General features: G+C 33.7%; 1 protein-coding gene across 1 annotated transcript in view; it reads right to left on the bottom strand.

The window, feature by feature from the left end:
- LOC143196129 (nose resistant to fluoxetine protein 6) overlaps nt 1–17,922 on the bottom strand; it is a 30,233-nt gene extending 12,311 nt beyond the window's left edge. Inside the window, exons 1-6 of the mRNA XM_076403745.1 lie at nt 17,764–17,922; nt 17,549–17,700; nt 7,613–7,851; nt 4,093–4,305; nt 3,885–3,972; nt 29–198 (exon numbers count right to left, since the gene is read on the bottom strand). Coding sequence (XP_076259860.1) covers nt 29–198; nt 3,885–3,972; nt 4,093–4,305; nt 7,613–7,851; nt 17,549–17,700; nt 17,764–17,839 — 938 coding nt within the window. The 5' untranslated portion in view covers nt 17,840–17,922. The remainder of the gene's footprint in view (nt 1–28; nt 199–3,884; nt 3,973–4,092; nt 4,306–7,612; nt 7,852–17,548; nt 17,701–17,763) is intronic.
- Nucleotides 17,923–22,836: the final 4,914 nt, after the last annotated feature.

Here is a 22,836-nt window from a genome sequence, read left to right as displayed (position 1 = left end):
AAATCAATAACAACTATCCTAACATTACCTAAATATTCGATTAAAAATAACAAACAAAATCAGCTTGAGATCCAACGTTTTCTTGTCCCGAAGATGATCGAAGAGACCGTTGGACAACAGGAAGGTGGAGAAGAGAAAGAATGTGCCAACACATAAAGGACCGCTGGAGAAAATCAATCTGGCTACATTTTCGTGCAACTATAATATATAATAATGTTATTAATATTAGTCCTGAAATTAAATAGTATATCTGTAAAGGACACACATATCACATCTTCTATTTATATAAAAAAGAGTTGTAACAAGGTTAGTTTTACTAGAACTTGAGAACGACTGGCCAAATTTAACCAATTTTGATTCTAAAATATTTGTGGAGGTTCACATAAGTTTTTTATGGTGAAAAAATATAGTAAAACTTGTTACGAAGGATCGATACATTTATTTGTTATTTATCAGCAAAGTGTAGTTTATTGTGAGCTATTAAACCCTATTAAAACTGCTATTTAGACATGTTTATCAAAGTCAATTGGACAAATTGAACTATGTATTGTTGGAAAAATACCAGTTATAGCGAGTAACTGTCGTTACTCTGTACCACACGTGACAACTGGTTCAGATTGATGGAATATGGCTGATGCACGGTTTTGAAATACTGAAGAAGTCGAAAATGGTGGAAATAATCGGATCGTTGCCAAGCCAACATCGCTCTTTCGACACAATATTGCCAGAAAGTTGCATCAAATGATTAAAAATATTTCAATTAATAGGTAGTGCAACTATTTTTCTCAATAAATGAAAAAATCATCAGAATACATGTAAAAACCTAATATTAAAAAAAAATCAAAAGAATATAGAATTATTGTTGAGTTGAGTAATGAAAGGGAATATTAAAAACGCTCCGAAATACTAAAATATTCTAAAGATAATGCACTGGATATCTAAAAACTAACTAAACAGTTACACGCTAAATATATATACAATAAAACTTCATACCTAAAGACGTAAAAGAGTATCTTATCACGATGCAATCAAGACCACCTTGTGGTTCTATCCCATCTGTTATGTTAAATAAACATTGCTTTTTTACAAAATGATTTTTATAAATTGGCAAAAATTAAAATAAACCGAATATACTAGATGGGTATATAATATAATAAGTATATATAAAAGTAATGAAAAACATGACGGGAGCCGAACATTCCGGCTTCTTAAATATACCACGAAATTACGTCCAAAAGGATTGACATCTGTAGCATAGAAAGTACAGATAGTGGAACATTTTTTTTCTAATAAAGTCCAAGTAGTATTCCAAAGAATAGACCAAATAATAGTTATCGCTATAGACAGTGGTGTTTTGACGAATTTTTTTTCAAATTAATGGAAATTAGTACTAGTTGCTCACGACCAAGTCCATTCTATGAATATATATAAAAGGTACGAAAAAACCATCTAAATGTTTGTCTAATAGAAATTCAAATTATTAGTCTATTTCGGTATTCACTGTTTTGGTATCTTTAGAAGGAAGAAACTGCCATTCAACCAGATAAGAATAAGTTTTAACCTCCTGAACCAAATGAAGATAAGCATTTTCAGGTAACATGATTACTTTATCTTGCCTTAATACAACAGTTGTTTATGCATTAATATGCGACTCAAACATTAAGTTGTGTACCTTCAAACATTTTGCCCAGTTCTAGCAACTCGTAAAAACACGAGTTGGTCTCGCCATATCCCCACGATTTTTTCTGCTGGGGTTCCCATAATGAATCTACTTTTCGTCCCCTGTATCTACGATATCAAAAAACCCATTTCGTTTCTAAATGTAATTCGTAAATGTCATTGGACGATCCTAATATACTCTGGCTTTATTGTAAATGCCACATTTTCAAACTTCTTTACAGATTCGGGAAGCTATTTGTCTTCCTCGAAATTACATATCCGAAACGCCAAACTTGCCATTTTATAAAATAGATGCATATTGTCTCTATTATAATTCTGCACGTTTCAACTGCAGTTCTATTCAGTTAAAACTAAGAAACAATACTCTTATTGAGCTCAAAACTAGTCATATTTACTAACTTAGATATGGACAAATGTTATACATTGACATATGAAGTTCTCATTCTCCATTTAGAGCCTTCGTAATCCGCAGCACTGTCATTTGTAAATCGGCTGATTTCAATTTGTATCCCTAATATTATATCAAATAAAGTCGGTAAATTATACAAAATAATACACATAACAAAAATAACCTATACGTCTAAAGAGATACATCTAAGATTTTCAATGAGCAAAGAGCTGTGAGATGATCAGTTATTATCAGATACATTCGTCAGACTGTATCCCGAGGTGTACAAAATAATTTGGAAATTATAATAATGTTACCTGAGTATGGTGGCAGATGCCAAGAATTCGATATTATTCTAACAAAATAATTTATTTCATTTCAATCTTATATTCTTAAAAGACCAATTAGAGAATTAATTGAGATATATTGAGATATTCACAATCAATAAATCAGTATTTCGCATGCTATTTTTATTAAAATTGTGTGGTGGAAATTTCATAACAGATCAATTGAAAAGTCCCCGGCTTAACACATAAATGGCGCTATTAGAATTGAATCCATATGTTTTTTAGTTAGCCCTAACCCTCTAAAGGTGCGTGTATAAATTTTGACAGCTTTCGGATCATTAGTTTGTGAATAGCATTTTGAGTGAAGCAACTTTTGTTTGTTTTGTTGTGGTTATTAAAAAATGGATAAAAAGGAATTTCACGTGTTGATAAAATATTGCTTTTGAAGGGAAAAATACAGTTGAAGCAAAAACTTGGCTTGATGCCGAGTTTCCGGACACTGCCCCAGAAAAATCAACCATCAAGGATTGATATGCGAAGTTAAGACGTGGTGAAATGAGCACCGAAGACGGTGAATGCAATGGACGCCCAAAAGAGGTTGTTACCGACGAAAATATATAAAAAATCCACAAAATGATTTTGAATGACCGTAAATTGAAATTGAATGAAATAGCAGTCACTCCAAAGATATCAACTGAACGTGTACATGATATCATTCACGAATATTTGGGTATGAGAAAGCTCTGTGCAAGGTGGGTGCCGCGCGAGCTCACGTTTGACCAAAATCAACGACGAGTTGATGATTCGGAGCGGTGTTTGAAGATGATCGATCGTAATAAACGTTTTTGCGTCGATATATTGCAACAGATGAAACATAACTCCATCATTTCACACCGAAGTCAACAGGGACTATTACATAGCGTTACTGGACCATTTGAAGGTTGAAATCGCCGAAAAAAGGCCGCATTTGAAGAAAAAGAAAGTGCTGCTTCACCAAGAGAGTGCACCGTGTCACAAGTCAGTGAAAACGATGGCAAAAATCCATAAATTAGGCTTCGAATTGCTTCCTCATCCACCGTATTCTCCAGATCTGCCCCCTAGCGACTATTTCTTGTTCTCAGATCTCAAAAAAATGCTCGCTGAGAAGAAATTTTCGTCAAATGAAAAGGTGATCGCCGAAACTGAGGCCTATTTTGAAGCAAAGGACAAATCGTACTACAAAAATGGTATCGAAAAGTTGGAGGGTCGCTATAATCAGTGTTTCACCCTTGAAGGCAATTATATTGAACAAAAAAAAATATTTTACCAAAAAAATGTGTTTTACTATGGTAGGCCGGAGACTTTTCAATTGACCTGTTACATATTTATGTCATTAAACTTAATCACCATTTAGTATTCTATCTTATGTTAATTAAAATAATACAAAATTATATAAAAAAAAATAATATTTTATTCAGGTAGAATTGTTTGTCTACAGGTAAATTCATAAATTCTAGATTCTGGTGATCACCGAATCTTGCACAACTTACCGATTCCGGATATCTAGCATTCGCTACGGGGCCGCTTATCAAGCTCAATGCTGTATGAGAAAATACCACCAATGCTGTATTATACAATCTATAAAATTATTAAACATTACGTATATATACTTATAATTAGGATGATATAAGTAATTATTAATTTAGCCTAATTAAGTGTAAAAAATAATTATGCCAACTAATTAAATATAACACTAACCTCATGCCCTGAATGCAACGTAATCTTTCAATTTCGTGAGTACTGTTAACAGTTTTTAACCTTATCCAATTCCTGGTGATAGAAAATGTACAAAAAATACCACCAATTGTAGTTGAGGCCCATTTGTCGTATACTTCTTTGGTTTCATACCTTTTATAACCTTCATAGAAAGACGCGAACAAGACAAACGCCAAGTATATGGAAAAAATGGTTCTGAAACAAATACAGCTTCAGTAATACTATTTGAAAATGACATATAACTGTTTGCCATAACCAACAGATTATAGATAATTGAGAAGCCTAAACTTAGATTCTTAACACAAATGTTTTAATATGAAATATGTACATAATAATCGTTGTAGTAACTAAATAAAAATAAACGAAAAAACTTATTTAACCTATGCACTATACGTATTTCATATTCTACTATATACACACAATTTAGCTTAATACCTACCCAAAACCTATTTATCTATTTACAATATTAATTTAACTAATACCAACTGATCACTTCCAAATCAGTACCGAGCAACAAATTGTTGTATATGTTTTGTTCGTAATTTAATTTTGTGTATAGGTCACAAAATTATATTATTATATTTGATTTGTTTAGGCTCGGCATCGACTTCAAGCTCATTGTTGGGAATCCAATCTGCGACCTCCGCGTTAGCTCAACGTTCTAACAATTACACCACCGATACAATCGCTGGTAATATTTCTACGACGTCTCATATTTGATGGTTTGTGCTTAAAAAGAAAATTGACAGAATTTTCGTCACATCAGTTCAGCAATAACATTATACACCAATATCTAATAATTATAGATAAAAAATAGGTGAAAATATTATATGTGCCTTTGCAATTTGAAGTTTTCCCTCGACTTATCCCCCTATCCCCCAAAGAGATCCTAACTAATTTGAAAATCGGTCAATAATTGACGGAGAAATCGGCGAACATACATTAAAAATATATATATTGTTAGAGCCAAATATAGAACCTCCTACTTTTTTGAAGTCGGTTAATTACTACGGCTTGAACGATCAAGTTAAAATCTAGCAAAAAATATTGCCATTAGTAAAATTAATATAATAATAAGATTATAAATATCAGCAATTGATTATAGAAATAAATAGAATGGGTAGGAAGATATTGAGTCCTTGCACATGCAAATTGAGTATACATTACTTATAATTTTTTCACTTTAAAAAGACATTTATTGAAAAAAATGGTACCATATATGTTAGTAAAAATATTTTAGATCATTTTCTAATGAGTAATCGGTCCATTTTTGCATTTTTCGGAACCGTGTACCAGCTAAGTCACGCTGCATCAATATGAATAAACGGTAATCATGATATTGGTGGTAATGAATAAGAGTTGCAGCAGTGGCCGAGCGTTGAAATTGAATTGCTGACTTTTTTTTATAACGAAACATTATTCAATGTCATTATTCAATTGTCACTCTCATTACTTGGTATTGTCCTAATAGATCCATTTTTCATTGTAACTCACAATATGTCTTTTTTGTCAGCAAAGCCAGCATATATATCATCAATTTGTATGGTTGCCGCTTTTTAGATTTTCCCGCTTTTTGGATCTTTTCAATGGCATTTAAACATTTAACTTTTTAAACTGAAAGCAATTAATTCTCCTAAGCGGTCTAAAATGTCTTTGCGAATTTGGTCTATCGTTTCGTCCAATAAATGGACACAAATAAGTTTTGATGATTAGCAACAACTCAGCGGAAACTGTTACTTTACATAGAGCAATATCAGAACCTTAGTATTTGACAATTAGGTTAGATTGTTTAACAGTTCTTTTTTAATATCTCAAAGTCTAATTTTTATTATTATTACTTTTTAATAATCAGAAACATAAAGTACATCCATATCCCAGCAGGATTCGAACCCGAGATTATCGCAACAGTAGGACAAACGTTCTGTCGCTTTGACCACTGCGCCAAAGAAGCCGGCTTAACAGTTATTTACAATTATACTTTACCAATAACCCATTTCCGCCAATAATCAAGAAACAGGGTATAGACAAAATAATAGTGATATGCATGCAATATACTACACGTTTTTGCATGTTAGTAACACTGCTGCTGTATACATAATTATTGATCGCTCAGTTTATATTGAAAGTCTTGTAGATTATATTTCAGTATATGTATATCTCTCAAGCTTTAAAAGATGGCAAATTAGTGCTCGATTAGGTATCGTCTAAGACGAGACCAGCTGAATTATTTATAGCTTTACGATCTACGGTAATGGCAGCATACACAAAACAACGTAAAACATCATCGGAGTAGAATAATAAGCGAGATTTAACTGACAGAGACCGACGAGAATTAAAAAGGATGGTGGCCAGAAAACACAAAACTACCGCGGCAAAGGTGACGGCACAATTCAATACTCACTAAAGAATACTGTACTATTTGTCAAAAAGCCAAAGTTGAACATTTGATGACTAGAAGATTGTAGTATGGTCCAATGAACAATAGTTTACCTTGTTTCCTACTAATGGTCGTGTTTATGTATAGGGAGAACTAAAAAACCTACAAACAGCCTAAGATCCGGATTGTATGGCATTCTACACTGCAATATCGTAGTACATATCTGACCTAATTTACATCTCTGGTCGGAATACTGCGAATGAGTTCCTCGACATCTTCAATGATAAAGTGCTTATTATGACTAGCATATTGTTGGCAAACGTTACCATATTTTAAGATGATAACGAGCCAATGCACACAGCAGAAAGTTCAGTCTGGGTTTGAGGATCAACAGGACATCATCAAACATCTATCCCGGTCAGCGCAATAGCCACTTCTCAACACATTTGAGCTATTATGAGGAGATTTTAAAAGCAAATTGTGCCCAACACTTTATTAATACTAAATGTTTATTAACAAGTTATGAGAATGTTCTTTTTTCTCCTAATACATTCCTTTATATAAAACCATAGAACATTCCATTTTTGTAATTTCCATTTTACGGTCTTCAACAAAATATTGTACACACATTGTATTGTAGAACACAGCTTTTGTGTTACACATTATTTTTACCAAATATATTCAATAAAACCAGTCATCTTGCAAAATGGAATGGAATAACTTGCAAAACTTGTTTAAATATTCCACTTTTACGTAATTTTTATGTGATACCTCATCTTCATAATTTTAACATTGAATGTGAACTAGTAAATCATTCGCCTATTCATCCATATATCGTATTCTGTGGGAGAATAAATAGAAAGAAAAAAACAGTTTAATTTGGGCTCATTTGTAACAACTAGACAGATTGAAATTTGATTTATGTCGTCAACTTGCAAAGATAAATGTTATTTATGAAGAAAAACAGCCTTTTATCTCCCATACCTAACAGGTTTATATCCATTACTTACAGGATTATTCTTGTATTGAGCATTGTAATCTTATTAAAAAAACAGCTAGTTGTGATTTAAACACATTATCATTAAGTTTTAAACTAATTTGTTCAAAAAATAAATTAATTCTTACCCGAAGGTTATATCTAACCAGTCTATGGGAAATTTCGGATCTTGGGTCTCACAGGACATTTTAAGGATAGTTCCTCTGAAGCCTAAGGGTTGGTATATGGCATCGTAACAATCTTGAATACCTCTCCACAATTCTGGATCATCTTCTGGTAATTTAGAAACGTTCGGACATGTTTTTGGGACACATATGCTATGCCTCAATATATCATGCCTATAGTTCGTTGACTTGTTGCTAACGGCCTGTGTTAAAAAAAATAAACATCATATAAATAAAGCTATTTATCTCAAAATTCCTAAATATCCTTACAAAATATTAATCTTATAATATTCATTTTTTTATCGAAAATAATATAAATAAAAATGGTTTCAGTATAGTTTTTATATACTTACTATATATTACATCTCATCTATAACAACTAAAATACTAGATATATGTTATATTTGTTTACCAATGAAATAGACGGAAACTTTCATAGGAAATTACTGTTGGTTATAATTGATAGGTTTCTGCCAAGCATTAAAAGCAGAAACCTTTATTAAAGTCATATGATAACACGCAAGTTTAAAATGAGTGAAAATAGTCACAAAAACATTTTAATTGAACAGAAAATAAATGTCTACCAAACACGCTATTTGTCGCATTTACCCTTCATTACTCGATTGATGCCACATTATCCGACTGAGACACCATATTATAAATTAGGCTCTTGCATGTATTTTAATCGGTGGTATCTATTGATGAAAGTGAGAACTATAAATGTAAACAACTCATAAACCAACAGAGCTGTTCGATGGTTACAAATTACAGTGTTTCATTCAGCATTATTGTATTATTAAGTATATAGAGGCAGTTTATTACAGGTGCATTAATTTGTTGTTATTATTTGAACAATTCAATTGCTGAAAACCATAAAACACATTTAGATACTTGCTATTCCGTTATATTCAAATTATCAGATTGGGTTTCAACAATTTAAAAGTGCCAATTTTTAAGCCCATGATAAAAAATTAGCAGATAGTGATAGATAGTGAATCAACTGTTTTCAGATGATTATATGCGATGGAAAAGATACAAAGATATGGAAAATGGCATACATTACTCGTTATAAAAACTTGATAAAGTCATATTCTTTAATAAAATATGCATCAGTTACCTAGAAAATCAGTACAATGTACTTTAATCATAGTATTATCCATCGATAGCTGCAAGTTATTCCCATCATTTAGGCAATTTACGGACTCCATCTCGAAAGAACCTTGTATATTTTGAGGCTATCGACGAATTGGCCCATTCTTTGGTATCTTCATAAAAAATGCAGCGTTGCTCAGACAGGTCATGAGTTACATATAGTAATCAGAAGGAACCAGGTCTGGAGAGTACAACAGATAACAATATATGAGAGTACAATAATAAGTGCTACCCCAACAACTATTTTAACATTTCCAAGAATTATTTTCACCGGAAACATATGATCGAGTGTTGTCCTACTGAGGAATAACATTGTCGTGTCTTTGCTCCTATTCCAGCTGTTTTTCAAGCAGTGCTGGGTTCAAACACACATTTCAAAACAAAATCCACTACTGGTTTCATCAAGTAACGCCTTCAAATCCCCATTTTCAAATTTATTTAGCTGTCCAAAACGATCTGTGTCTTCGGCGTCAACATCACCACTTTTAGAACGTCGAAATCAGTATTCACAAGTTGAAATCGATGAAGCATGGTTGCCATAAACTTCATTCAGCATTCAATGACCTTCAGATGCCTTTTTCTTCAAACTGAAGTACGCAAGTAGAAGTTTTTCGAAATTCGATTTGTTCATTACAAACTCAGACAATTTCATTCCACTGAAAAAAATGTTTGTTAACAATTCAGTGAAACGACACACACTGAAAAGTGATGACACAATATGAAGTTGAAAATAAATGTACCCGCTGCGATTAAATACAGAGTAACATGTCTTGTAAATTCTTTAAAATTTATTTATAGGCCTGATACATATTATATATATAATATATACCTACTATATATACAAAAAAATGGAATGGAAAAAAAATTTGGATGGAATAATATACTTCAGCGTTTTAATAGAAGTATATTTCTTATAGATGTATATATATATACTTCTGTAAACGAAAAACTAGTAAAACTAGTGTTCAGATAGTGTGAAAAATTATATTATATTATATATCAATAAAATTTAGATAACCGAAACTATTTTCTCACCTACCTTACAATATCTTATTACTGTCATATTTTAAATAAGAAACGCAATAATTACAATAAAAAAATTAGTTCAATGAATTTCGATTCAACGTTAATTACTTGAACTTTAAACAAACAGGTTTACGCTTTTTATAAAATCGTGTTTTTATTCACTTATTCGGTTTTTAATACTACATTAAATCATTTAATTCCTCCTATAAATAAAATAGTTTAAAATAATATCAATTTTACTTACAACAATTAACTTATTTATCGTATATACAACATTATATGGCAGTTTTAAGGTTTGATTGATAAAAACAGCCTTTTTACATTAAAACCTCAATTCGCTACAATAGTGATGAGACTTAAATAAGATTTTTAAAAAAGTATTATAATTTGATAAACTAGTTTATTGACTAAAACAATATCAAGGACAAAGGCTATTAGACCTTATCATTCAAGAACACTGACAGAAGCAGCTCGATCCTATAGTCAAATGGTTCAAATTCTGGAGGTTGCAAGTTAACCCCCTGAAAACCCTGGCTATCATTTTCCATAAGAAGCACTGCGCGTCTCGCAACTTAAGATCGGCACCGCAACAATTCCATGGCTGGATAACGTCACGTACAATAACAACTCAGCTCAAGTTCTTCTGAAAATGCGAATCCGATAGTAAGACGTAAGTTGACGAAAATATAGTAAGTTACACTATGTGTGTGTATGTTTTCGCCGGGCCCTCGTGTCCTATAACGACTTCCCAGTTAACGAATGCCATATCCTCAAATTTAATGCTGTAGCGGTCGCGACACACAGGGGTCAACTATGAGGCAGTTTCGGTTGTGTATTGGTAAGCCAGGAGGGAAGGACTAACCCTCCCGGACTTTCAATTACTCGACGGACTATGAAGTTATCGGTCGGTCGTTCAGCTATGACAATTACTTACTTATAAAGTACACCGTGATTAGGAGACTAGCGTACTAAAGATGAAAATACAACCTTTTTTGTAATTCACTCTTCTATTTTTGTCTACTCTAGACCTATTAAATACTTAATGGATAAGTATCTGTAGTAAATTGAAATGTTACGTTCACTGACTAACTTCAATTAGAGCCAATGATACCCCCTTTTAAGGATATTTAAAGCAGAGACGTTGATTTAGTTAAATAAAGAACATCAATACGCATCTCCATTCGGGCATCATATTCATGAAGAGCTTCGCGAATATGTTCAACATAAGGTTCTCCCTTGATACTTTACCTTACCCACTGATTAAAGTTGTACCCACTCATCATTCGCGGTAGGCAGACAAATACGACAGCCTCAGTCATAACCCAGAGACTCTAACACCCGCAAATCTTCCTTAATTCGAACTATAGATCCAGCATCTACTCTCACGCTTGGACACTTGACAACGAACGGGCATGAATGCTGCAGCGAAGTCTGTAGTCCACTTTCAACTCCATATCGATAGCATATATACCCACACTGAGCTCTATCCCATTATCAGACCCTTTACCAGAGACGCAGTGTAAAAATACTGAATCAAACAATCTCCTTCTTGTTGCTCCTACCCGTTCCCGTGAAGTGAAACTCAGTCAGCTGACACTGAGACACCGTGCTGAATTTCTCGCACTACCACTAAATGTGCTCACGCGCTGCAGAAAGCTGTGAATTCTGTGACCAATCATCTATCTCTGTCTTTCACCTTTTGACCAACTGCTATCACCTTTCTTCACTTTCGTTCATTCGTAGAATAAGATTCTTACTGGATAATTATAGGGACACGCTAATCGGCGACAATAGTGATAGGTTGACGGGATTTCCACGAGAGAGTGATTATTATCATAGAAATTAACTCAAATGAATTGTTCACTTAACTCTTAATAATTATCGTGTGTCTTTGTATCCTTCAACTGTACTCCTTTCTGTACTCCTAAAAACTGACATTTCACTGTTGACATTAATTTTATCTAGACATAAATTTTATCTATGCACACTTTGTTTGTCATATATTTTATTATATACATTTTATTTATACGTAATTTGTGTTTATCCACATCCTATGCGTGGAATATCCTGTTCAAAGCCAAAAAGGACAATTGTATAGTTAGAAAATAACAAAAAAATCTGACGCAGTCCGTAGGATTCCGGAGAAATTATAAGGCTATTATCTTTTAAATTCCTTCAATTAACCGGAATCAAATTAATTATCAAGAAAAGAAAACAGGTTGACGTTGGGTTGGGAATCCAACGCTTCACTTCCGCTATCACTAGAAGCATTTCTTGGTGTAGTTAAATTGAGTTCTAACAAATGTATCGCAGATGCGATCGTGCATGCAGCACATACACTACATCTCAAGGCCACCAAAGACGGGCTGAAGTTGTTGTGAACCAACATAGTCTACAAGAATTTAGACAAAAGATTGCAATTCAGGGTAAACGGCCACCGAAGGGAGATTGTAGTAACTCAGTTTCTTAGCCATAGACTATTACTATCTGAATAGGTAAGGCCAATGGAAACCCATTCAGAGGAAATTTGGGTAGAAACAGTGCCATTTCGAAGATTTTCAATACCCTTTCAGCTACAACATAAGACATTCAGACAGGACATCGACCACTTACATCTCTGTGGCCGTTGCTTTAGGAGGTGGTGTTATATAATGCCGCGTTATGGCCCTGGCTATCATTGTATAGCTAGAATAAGGGCTATCCGTTTTAGAATTACCTGAATGATCAATTTTATGAAGATTTTATGAAGTGGTGGGGGGTGGTTTTGGATTGGTTTCTAAGGCAAAAACCCTCAATTCAAGAATAAAACAGTTTTTAAAGTAAATCGATAGTTTTCGTGTTCTAAACCCTTTACCATTTTGTAATTTCCTTATAACCTACATTTCGAATTATGATCAGCTATCGGCAATCGACAAGTAATTGATCATATCCCAGAACATATCCAAGCTAACACAATTTTACACTATCACCAAGAATTGAAGTACCGTCACCTTAAACCTTAAGCTACAAAACTCGATTTTCCAACAATTAGAAAGTCTTTTTAATCTTTGAATATGTTTCATTTCATTTGTAATTTCTTTAGACTTATTTAAATTTAACATAATCCTTGACAATACTTAAGTATTTTAAGTATAATTAACTGTCCATACAATTTTTGCAGCATCTAGACTATAAATATAACAGTATAGATAAATAAACTAGACTATTATAACAAAAATATATTCCAGACTATAAATTTTAAACTGCGAAAATTCGTTTAAATTAATTTCGTATTTTATACGACCAAAATGAATAACAATGATTCTTGTTTTGTTTTATTTCCGTGTTTATATTTGATACAAAATTATCTCAAGTTCAAGGAGATAATTAAATTATAATTAGCAAGTTATCATTAGGACCATAAGAAAGTATTTTCTGTTATATGTAACAACATATGCGCCGGCAGCAAGTTTACAGGGAGCACTTAACAAAGAAAATATATAATTTCTTTTCTTATTAAGTTACTGTCCAAATTTCCTCATCACCATGTCAATAAATTTAGTATCCTCCATTATTTTTTTTTAAATCACGGAATATGCACAAACCATTTAACTTCGCTCCCATCGAAATAGGAGTAGCTTGAGCAATTACATCTGCATATTAAACAAAGGATTCATTTAAAACCTCAATATTCGCTTCATTTTTTTATCATCTCGTACCACGTGTTTTGCTAATTTTGCAAATTTTCTCAAATTTTCTGGGTAAAGCTTCGCACGCAGATATTCCTTTCTGTGTGTTGAAATGTGCTATTTTTTAGCAAAAAGATGCTATAATAAAATTATTGGATAAATATAGAATATCTATATAGATAAGAAACCTTAAACTATTCTAGACCGCGCTGTACTGGAGGCTGAAATAAAGCACACAGAATCTTTTACAGAAGTCTCTTTGCTAGAGCTGAAGTAAAAGCCTCTTTGCTGACCATTCATCAAAAAATATGTTGTAACCCATACATGTCGCAATGCTCGTTCAGCGTCAAGGTTAACCTTATTTTTAAAATGGTACGTTTTACTAGGGTTCCAAGAATATCTTAATAATTTTAAACATAGGTTATTATTAACTTCATATCCGAAGTCCAAACACAACCCAATATAATCGTACGTAAGCGAAGATACTGCGAGCAATAATTCCAACCATCGACTGCAAAAATTATGCTTTCGATGAGCAAAATATAGTATACAGATAAAATAATATGAACACTGTTATGATTTTGGCGGCAATAACGTGATGTTCTCGCTGGTCCTCTCACATTCACATCACTGATCGGATTACTGTGAATGAATATCTCGACATTCGCAATTATAAAGTTTCTTACTATCACCAGCATATATTTCAAAATGATAATGCGCCCATTCACACAATCAAATATGTTCAGTCTCAGTTTGAAAAGCATCATCCATGGCCAACAGAATAGCATAATCATTGAAGTAATTGGCGGATATTTTGGTAAAAAAATGGGACAATGTGTTTTGTAAAGTGTGGTGTATTCAAGATTTCAACATTAACAATTCCAGTTTGGTTCAACATTTTAAGACAGAAGTAATAAAACTAATGATTTCTTTATTTTATGCAATAAAAGATGTCTGATAATCTATAAATTTGAAAAATTTTGAATGAAATAGAAACTAAAACTAATAATGTAAATATTTTAAGGTTTCCTTTTTACTAACGAGGGTTTATCTGGACTAGACCTACTGTTTAACGTGGGCTCCGAACAACGGTCCTCAGCATTAAGGCTACCGACTGGCGAGTGACTAACTTAGAAATCATCCCAGAAGACATCCGGTCTTACCCAACCTGATACTGATGTGACGGGGTCATTTTCCTTATCGGATTTTGCACTTTTGCCTAGAACAATCACAAATTGTAAATCACAAACATACATTTTCGACCATGCCCCAGCAGGATTCAAACCCGCGACTATCGCAACAGTAGGTGAAACGTCCTGTCGCCTTTAGCACGGCGCCAACCAAATCAGCTATATTTTTATTGAATAATCCGATATTGAAGTTCCTTGGCCTTTCTTGTACAATTAAACCAAACTTCCTGATTTTTTCAGTTACTCTATTCACAGTTGATGATATTAAATTAACATACCGACCAAATTTTTCACCAAATTTGAAAACTTTAACTGTCATTGTTCCAAAAATATTTTTCAACAATAAATAAGTCTTGCTTTCTAAACTGTGAAGTACCAAAGTATTTTTTCTCTAGTAGGCAACGTTTGATCCCACAAATGGCGGGAAACTCATATTTTGGACAAATTTTGCAATTTTGGATAAGTAGTAAGTAAGAAACAACTTCTCTATACCCAATTTTAAATCTTAAGTGACCTGTAATATGTAACTATTAAAAGGCATTAAATCCAGTGACGAAATATACTAAAAACTAACGTACAACAAAGCATTGTTAATAAAGCGTGCTATATATGAAATGAATTTATCAAAACTTTAAAAAAATAAGTGAAATTAAATTTTCTTTTCTTTCTAATATTTAGTTCTTTGAGCTAATATTAGCCGAAATATTGCTATGATTACAAGGCATCATACCAAGTTCATTATAACGCTTCCTCACATAGTTACTCTCTAATGACCACTCCAAAATAACAATAATCAATTTATTTTGTCGCAAATTGAATGGTGTAGACTTGAAGCACATGTGGCTCGATTAATTATTGAATCGCTCAAATTCAACCAGATCTATATAGAAAAGGATGAACATTGTATTTTTGGCCATGACCTCGATATCAAATGGATTTATCAAAGTTTTTGCCTTAACACATGAAATAAGGTTATGCAAATCACAAGAACGTAGAAGCAATATAGCTACCAAACAACACGCAGGAACTCAGAAGATTGAAGCGAACCTAACAACACGGACTTATTTAGTGTATAAGTGTTTTTCTTAACTTTAGCTTAGTAGTCTACTTTAATTTAAATTTGAGAAATACATAGTGATGCATCTATCCCATACTCATGCTACATAATTAATTCAAGTAGAACAGAATAATAGTAATAAATTAGTTTTACAGATTAATATCGTACTGAGCATCTAATTTACGAGGGTGGTTCAAATATGATGGAGACAAACGCTGTAGATGGCGCGCATGTATGTTTTGAAGCTCATGGCTAAGTATGTGATAGCTGGGTCCCTTAAGAACACAGTGGCATAGTTTTCGTCGGGGGCGCATGTTTCACGCGCGTGCTACCACCATGTGTGAACGTCAAGTGCCGACCGCCGTAACGCAAGTATTGTCATTCGTTTCTTATTGTGGGAAGGCGTTAAAAAGACGGAAATTTTTACGAAATCAGTTCGGTAGTGAGTGCTTGAATGGGCAGCTGTGTTCCACGTTATGGCCACGACACCGTTGCGTTTATGACCGTGAACCAGCATCATACCAGACAACATTCGCCACGTAGAACAACTCATTTTGGAGGATCGTAAGATATATGATCGAGACATTTCGGCTGAACTCGGCATCAGTATTGGTAGTGTGTCATCCACGAGCACCTTCAATATCGGAAAATAATGGCGCGATGGTTTCCTAAACTGTTGAACTTGGAGCAAAAATTTTCGCGGTTGAAAGTTTGTCGCCGCTTGCTGACGCGATACGAGGCGGAAGGCGGGCGTTTTTTTAACGCGAATCTTCACTACTGATGAGACATGGTTACACTATTACTAGACTATTATAGAGTGGAGGAAGAAGGAGGAAGGAGCGCCAGTCAAAACCTAGACAACCAAGTCCGCGGGTAAGTTTCTGTGTGCAGTGTTATGGGATAGGCGGGGCGTGTTTTACGTCGATTTCCTGCGCACCCAACGTACCATTAATGCTGCATACTACTCTAAGCTTCTGAAAACACGCGTGAAACCCGCTTATCGCTCGAAACGGAGGAGCATTTGAGCACGAAGTGCGATTGTTCTCCAGGATAACGCGCGCCCTTATACCGCGCGTCTCACGCTCGATACAATATCGGAATTAGGGTTGGAGGTACTGGAACACCTCCCGTAGAGCCCGGATTTATCACACTGTGACTACCGCATGTTTGGACTACTTAAAGAAGCCCTCGGAGGTCAAAGATTCAACACCGACGACGAGGTCGATGAGTTCGTACGCACATAGCTGTCCGAGTTGCCCAAGGAATTCTTCGAATGAAAAAACTTCCGGAAAGATCGACAAAATGCGTGACTAGTTAGGGGAAATACCTAGCAAAACTGTACATTTTTGTAATTTTTTTCAATAGTAAATAAACGTATCAGAGTATTTGTCTCGATCATATTTGAACCACCCTCGTAAGATATAATTTTAAAAAACTGATATGTCTCATTCAAATTTCATTCAAATAAAAGGAAAATTTCTTCAATATTTCATAAACACGTTATTTTATTTCGCTTCAATAGCGACTCGCTATTGTTTCAAAACCCTACATAGTTAAACAAGTTATAATAAAATAGTAATAATAATAACAAAAACCAAAATAAAAGTTCTATAATAGATTATGTATAAGCATAGTTTGAATATTAATCACCGAGTAGGTTAATAATACAGATTAACAGTCAGTTACAACACTCACCAAATTTCATGAATTTTTTGATAACCTAAAGTCCTAACATTAAGCAAAAATATATTTTATAAAATGCGAAAAAACATTATAAATACTAAAGAGAAGAAAAGTTTTTAATTACCTTGATTATACGCCACATTTCTGGAGGTTTAGTGTGATCCAAAGGTTCCAGTTTATAGCTGAAAGAGCAGAAATGGGCTTTCTCCTTGCGCATCATGCACTTATCGAAGTTGTCTTGATAAAATACATCGGGTATGGTGGCATATTCCTCATCTAAAACACACATTAATATAAAATCATAGAGTAATGGAACCGGACAACAAAAGACAACTTTACCGGACACTATTTCTTCGCATCTTGCCGCCACAACGAAAATAATCCACCAACACGGGAGAACTTTACGGAACCACATACTTTACGCGTCTAATACGTCGAAATGACACCTGCGGTAGCGACCCCAAATATCATGTCTTTAAACGAACGCATGAACCATTCAGGTAATTGACGTGGTGGTATTTTTCGTGATACCCCCACAATTAAATCATAATTGTGTAACACACAAAGACACTTTAACGAAAGCATAAACAATTTAATCGATCGATCATTGTACAGTTTTACTAATTGTATGCAAATGCTTTAATTATCGAAACTTTAATTGGTATCGACAATGAAACAAAAACATTGGCAATAAAAATTTTTGCGGTACTTAAATTCGTGTATTTAAATACAAAATTATCCTTCAAAAACATTAAGTTTGTGCGCAAGTTGTTGAAATTTCGATATCTTATGTAAAACACATTGACGCTGCATCTCTGAAACAGTGTTAACTTCAAAATTAACTCCAATTTAAATCATCTCCAATTTAAAATAAATCTGAATTAAGGCTTTAAGACAATTTTTTTATTATTTAATTAATATATTGTTACTAGTCATTTCCGTGTAACCTACAATTTGTCTTTATGGTAACTTAAATCTAGATATATAACTAGGAGGACCCATCGGCCCTATCTCAGTCTCTGGTGAAATAATGTTTATTCATGTCACTGCTGTATTTTTTATAATATGCACCTCACTACACAACACTACACAAGATCAGATGGTTTGAGTCTGTGTCCTGTTCTGGTGGTATCCAAAAGTTGCAATATTTCAATATTAGTATGAGAATGAAGTCTTTCCTCATGCCCCCTTACAATTTTCTTAATCTTGACTGACTGTGGGTATCTGAAGGTCTCGATATAGGTAATCAGTCCTATAGTATTTGGATGCACCCACAATACCTCTCAGGAATTTGTTCTGAAAAAATTGTATTTTATTAATGTTACTCTTTGCAGAACATCCCCATAATTGAACTCCGTATGTCCATATAGGTTTCAATATTTGCTTATATAAGAGATATAGAGATATTATATTATATAATGATAATTGCGATTTTCATCCAATTAGCCAGTACATTTTCCTATATTTCAATTCCAATTCTTTTCTTTTCTTCTTTATATGTTCCTTCCAGCGAAGTTTTGCATCGAGATTCATTCCGAGATATTTAGCGTTGTTGCTATATGGAATGATAGTGTTATTTAATGTTATTGGTGCTTGTACGGTCTGTTTATAGGTGAACTGCACCTATGCAGATTTACTTTCATTAATTCTTATTTTCCAAGCTTGTGCCCAATTATTTATATTGTCTCTTGCCTGTTGTAATTTTCGTGAGGCTTCTTCGCTATTGTCCCCGATAGCTATAATCGCAGTATCATCAGCAAATGTAGCCATCGTGATATTTTCCATTTGTGGTATATCACAAGTGTAAAGTAGATAAAGCATTGGTCCCAGTACACTTCCTTGTGGTACACATGATTTAGCTTATTTTATTTCAGAGTAAGCATCTTCTTGCTTGACTTTCTGGTTGTAATGTATGATTTTAATAGTTCGGTGTGTTGTTTTGGTAGCATTTTCTGTAGTTTATGAACAAGGCCTTCATGCCAGACCTTATCGAAGGCTAGTGCTAGATCTAAGAATATAGCTGAGCATACTTTTTGGCTTTCGTAGGCTTTTTCAATAACATCTGTTATTCTGTGGATCTGGTCAATTGTTGAGTGTTTGTTAATAAACCCAAACTGGTGTGTTGGTATTAGGTTTTTTCTCTCTATGATCGATTTTATTCTTTTCAACAGGAGTTTTTCCAAAACCTTAGATATTACTGGCAGCAGTGATGTAGGTCTATAGGATTTTATTTCGTTTGGTGACCACAGGTGTTTTCCCAGGTTTTGGGATCATTATAATTTCCGCCATCTTCCAAATGCCTGGGACATGTTTTAATCTAAATGCTGTATTGATCAAGTTGGTGAGTTTTATAATTCCCTTTCTTGGTAGTTTTTGCAGTAATTCTCCTGTTATGAAATCGTAGACTGGTGATTTCCTGTGGCTAATGTCAGTTTAAATAACTTTGGTTAACTCTTTCGGTGTGACTAATTCAATCATCGAATTTTCAGCTTCTATGTCCGGTAAATTATGTTCAATATTAGCTTCATTTGGTTTGAAAGTTTTTTCTAGATATTCAGCAAATGCTTCTGCTTTTTGGCGATTATCACGTGGCTAATTCCCACATAGGTCTCTTATAGGTGGACTGTGTAGACATGAGCGCTTTAAATATTTTGTGGCTTTCCAGAGTGGGTAATCAGTTTCTTTATCATCTGTTAAATTTCTGAGTAAGTGATTTATGGTTTTGTTTTTTATTTCCAGTATTTCTCTTTTCAGTCTTTGGGTTATATTGTTTAAACAATTTTTATTTTCAGGTGTTGTGTTTTCAGCTACCATTTCCTTCACTTCTTTTGGATAATTAATTCCTTTAGTTGTACTCTTTATTTCTGGAGTATTATTTCAAGCAGCTTGTTGAATATCTACTACGAATTTGTCTGCTTCAAGATTTAATTGTTCAGTTGTCTTGAGGGTTACATTTAGTTGAATTCGTTTTTTCAATTCTCCAGCAAATCCTTCCCAGTCTGTTCTCTTGTTTGTTAACGTTGGGTTGCTTTCTTTTCTTAACGTCGCTCAACGTCAGAATCACTGGCATATGATCAGAACTTAGCTCAAAGTTTTCTTCGACTTTTATATAGATGGATGTTATATCATTTACTATGAAGAAATCTAACAGGTCTGCAGTTTTCTCTTGATCAGTCGGCCAATAAGTTGGTTTACCTGTTGACATGTAACTACATCTTAGTTCAGTAGCTGCTTTATGCAGTCCATTGTCTTTAGATCTGTCATTTAATAGTTACTGCTGTTACCTGATTTTCTGCTATACTTAGCCCGGGTTCTTGATGGTGGGAAATGTTCTTTTTTATTATTATTGCACTTCCTCCTCTTGCGGTCTTAGCTGGATGTATGGTATGATAGAATGTATATCCTCTAAATTTTATAAAGGATTCTTATGTTAAATGTGTTTCGGATATTAATCAAATATCTATTTTTTGCATATCTAGGAATACTTGTAGCGGTAGCGTGATGTTGCTGGATTCCATTAGCATTCCAAATTACAATTCGGATATCTTTATTTGCCATTTCGGGTTTTTGGGACCACAGGCCTAATGTTTTTCATTTCTAGTTTTTCAATCCTTTCGGAAAAAGTTTCGATCATTTTTTCTTGTCTGTCCAGCTTTCCTCATAGTTTAAGTAGCAATTCGTTGGTGGTTGCATCATCTTCCTTGGTGTCTCTTTGGTTACTTTGACTGATACTTTGGGCATAAGTCATTTCACCATTAACGTTATTATATTTTTTCGGTTGTTTCTTTTCACTCATTGTTTCTTGAAGTTTAGCGTGAGCTACTTTATTTCTCCTCTCTTGTAGTGTTTTAGCAACTACCCATCCTCTATAACTTGCCGGATGCGCTTCATTGCAATTTGCACATTTCGGCTTAGCTTCTTTGGGTTTTCTACACTCTGTGGTGATTTGCTTTTCTTTTTTTATTTTTAAGTTGAATTTTGTTTCTATTGAGAAATGAAATAAAGTTGATCAACCACTGACAATTGTAAAACTCACATTGAGGTCAAATTATCAAGGACTTTCACGCATTGATCAGATAGCACACGAGAGTGTCGAAATAACGCATCTTTGTCTAACCTATTGTGCCTCGTTTCTGTTTAGCATTTTGAAAGAAGAGCATGATGCAAATATCAACAGGATCCAGTTAGAACAAATATACTAAATAAAATACTTTAGATCAGTTTAAAGGAGAAGTAGTGCTAAGCAATAAGTCGATCGATCAAGCAACAGCAACTTTTCCTTCTGTAAGATGGTGCGTGCGGCATAGGTCAATAAAAACGGCCCTAATTCAGAAGCTCATAATAGATAAAATTCGACATTTTCAATAGGGTCAGTTTTGATATCGCCCTGAAAATTCAAAAGGAGATAAAAAAGGAGAGTCCTGGAACCAACAAGATACTTTAAAGAGCTGATCAACCCTTAAATTTTACTAACATTTACCATATAACATTTAATTGTAGGATGATTAGTTTTGAGTCAATATATTTTGTTAGGATTTAACATATTAAGACCTTATTTAGCAGTAGTACCGCTCTATATTTCTAGCCACCAATTGTCATGTATCAAGATCCAAATTATTTACGAATATTTAAACAATTGATCTGTATTGCAAAAAACCTTCAAATCGTCACATTTATCCTTAACGGTATGGGTCTATGTAAATGTAACAGACGATCTGCAAAGGAAATAACATTGCTAACTTTATTTGGGGTCTTATTGGCGGAGCAAGTAATTACGCCACTCCAGCATTCTTCAAGATTCACACACCAAAATTCTACTGTACATGGTATGGATAACATAATATGATCACCTGTATATACAATTTATTTGACTGTTTACATCTTACATTAGATATGCTTGGTATAAACTTAACTAAATTAACAAATTAATTTATTACCACTGTTCTTTTGTACTTGCATCAATATACAAGAAATGCGACTACGGGCCAAAATACATGCAGTACATACAGTATGTATTTCCTAAATTAAAATAAAACTACAACAGTTAAGTTGACGTTAAGAGTAATACTGTATTGCTTCCAAGTTGCTCTGATTTAGCAAGTTTATTTTATATTTTAACGTGAAATCACTTATATCACTTCCTAAATTCATTTAATTTTGTGGTCATCGTGCACCCCCTCATTGTTTATGTAGCGATAAGCAGTGGTAATTAATGGCATAACTTTATTTTGGTAGTGTTGGGTCACTAGTTGGTTTGATGTTTTAGCCCAACCCAATATTTGCACACCATTGGTCTAAATGGGGTTTATAATTGGCTGATAAACCAACCTCTTTGATTTTAGATCAAGTTGAGAGTATTTTCCGACTAACCAGTAGTTGTTTGATTTAGAGTATAATCTGGTCTGCATTTTG

Source organism: Rhynchophorus ferrugineus, unplaced genomic scaffold (genome assembly GCF_030347505.1).
Source record: "Rhynchophorus ferrugineus isolate W39M unplaced genomic scaffold, kcgeb_rfMv2 rfM4, whole genome shotgun sequence".
Classification (NCBI taxonomy): Eukaryota; Metazoa; Arthropoda; class Insecta; order Coleoptera; family Curculionidae; genus Rhynchophorus; species Rhynchophorus ferrugineus.
The sequence above is the reverse complement of the archived record's forward strand: the minus strand, read 5'-3'. Positions and strand labels throughout refer to the sequence as shown.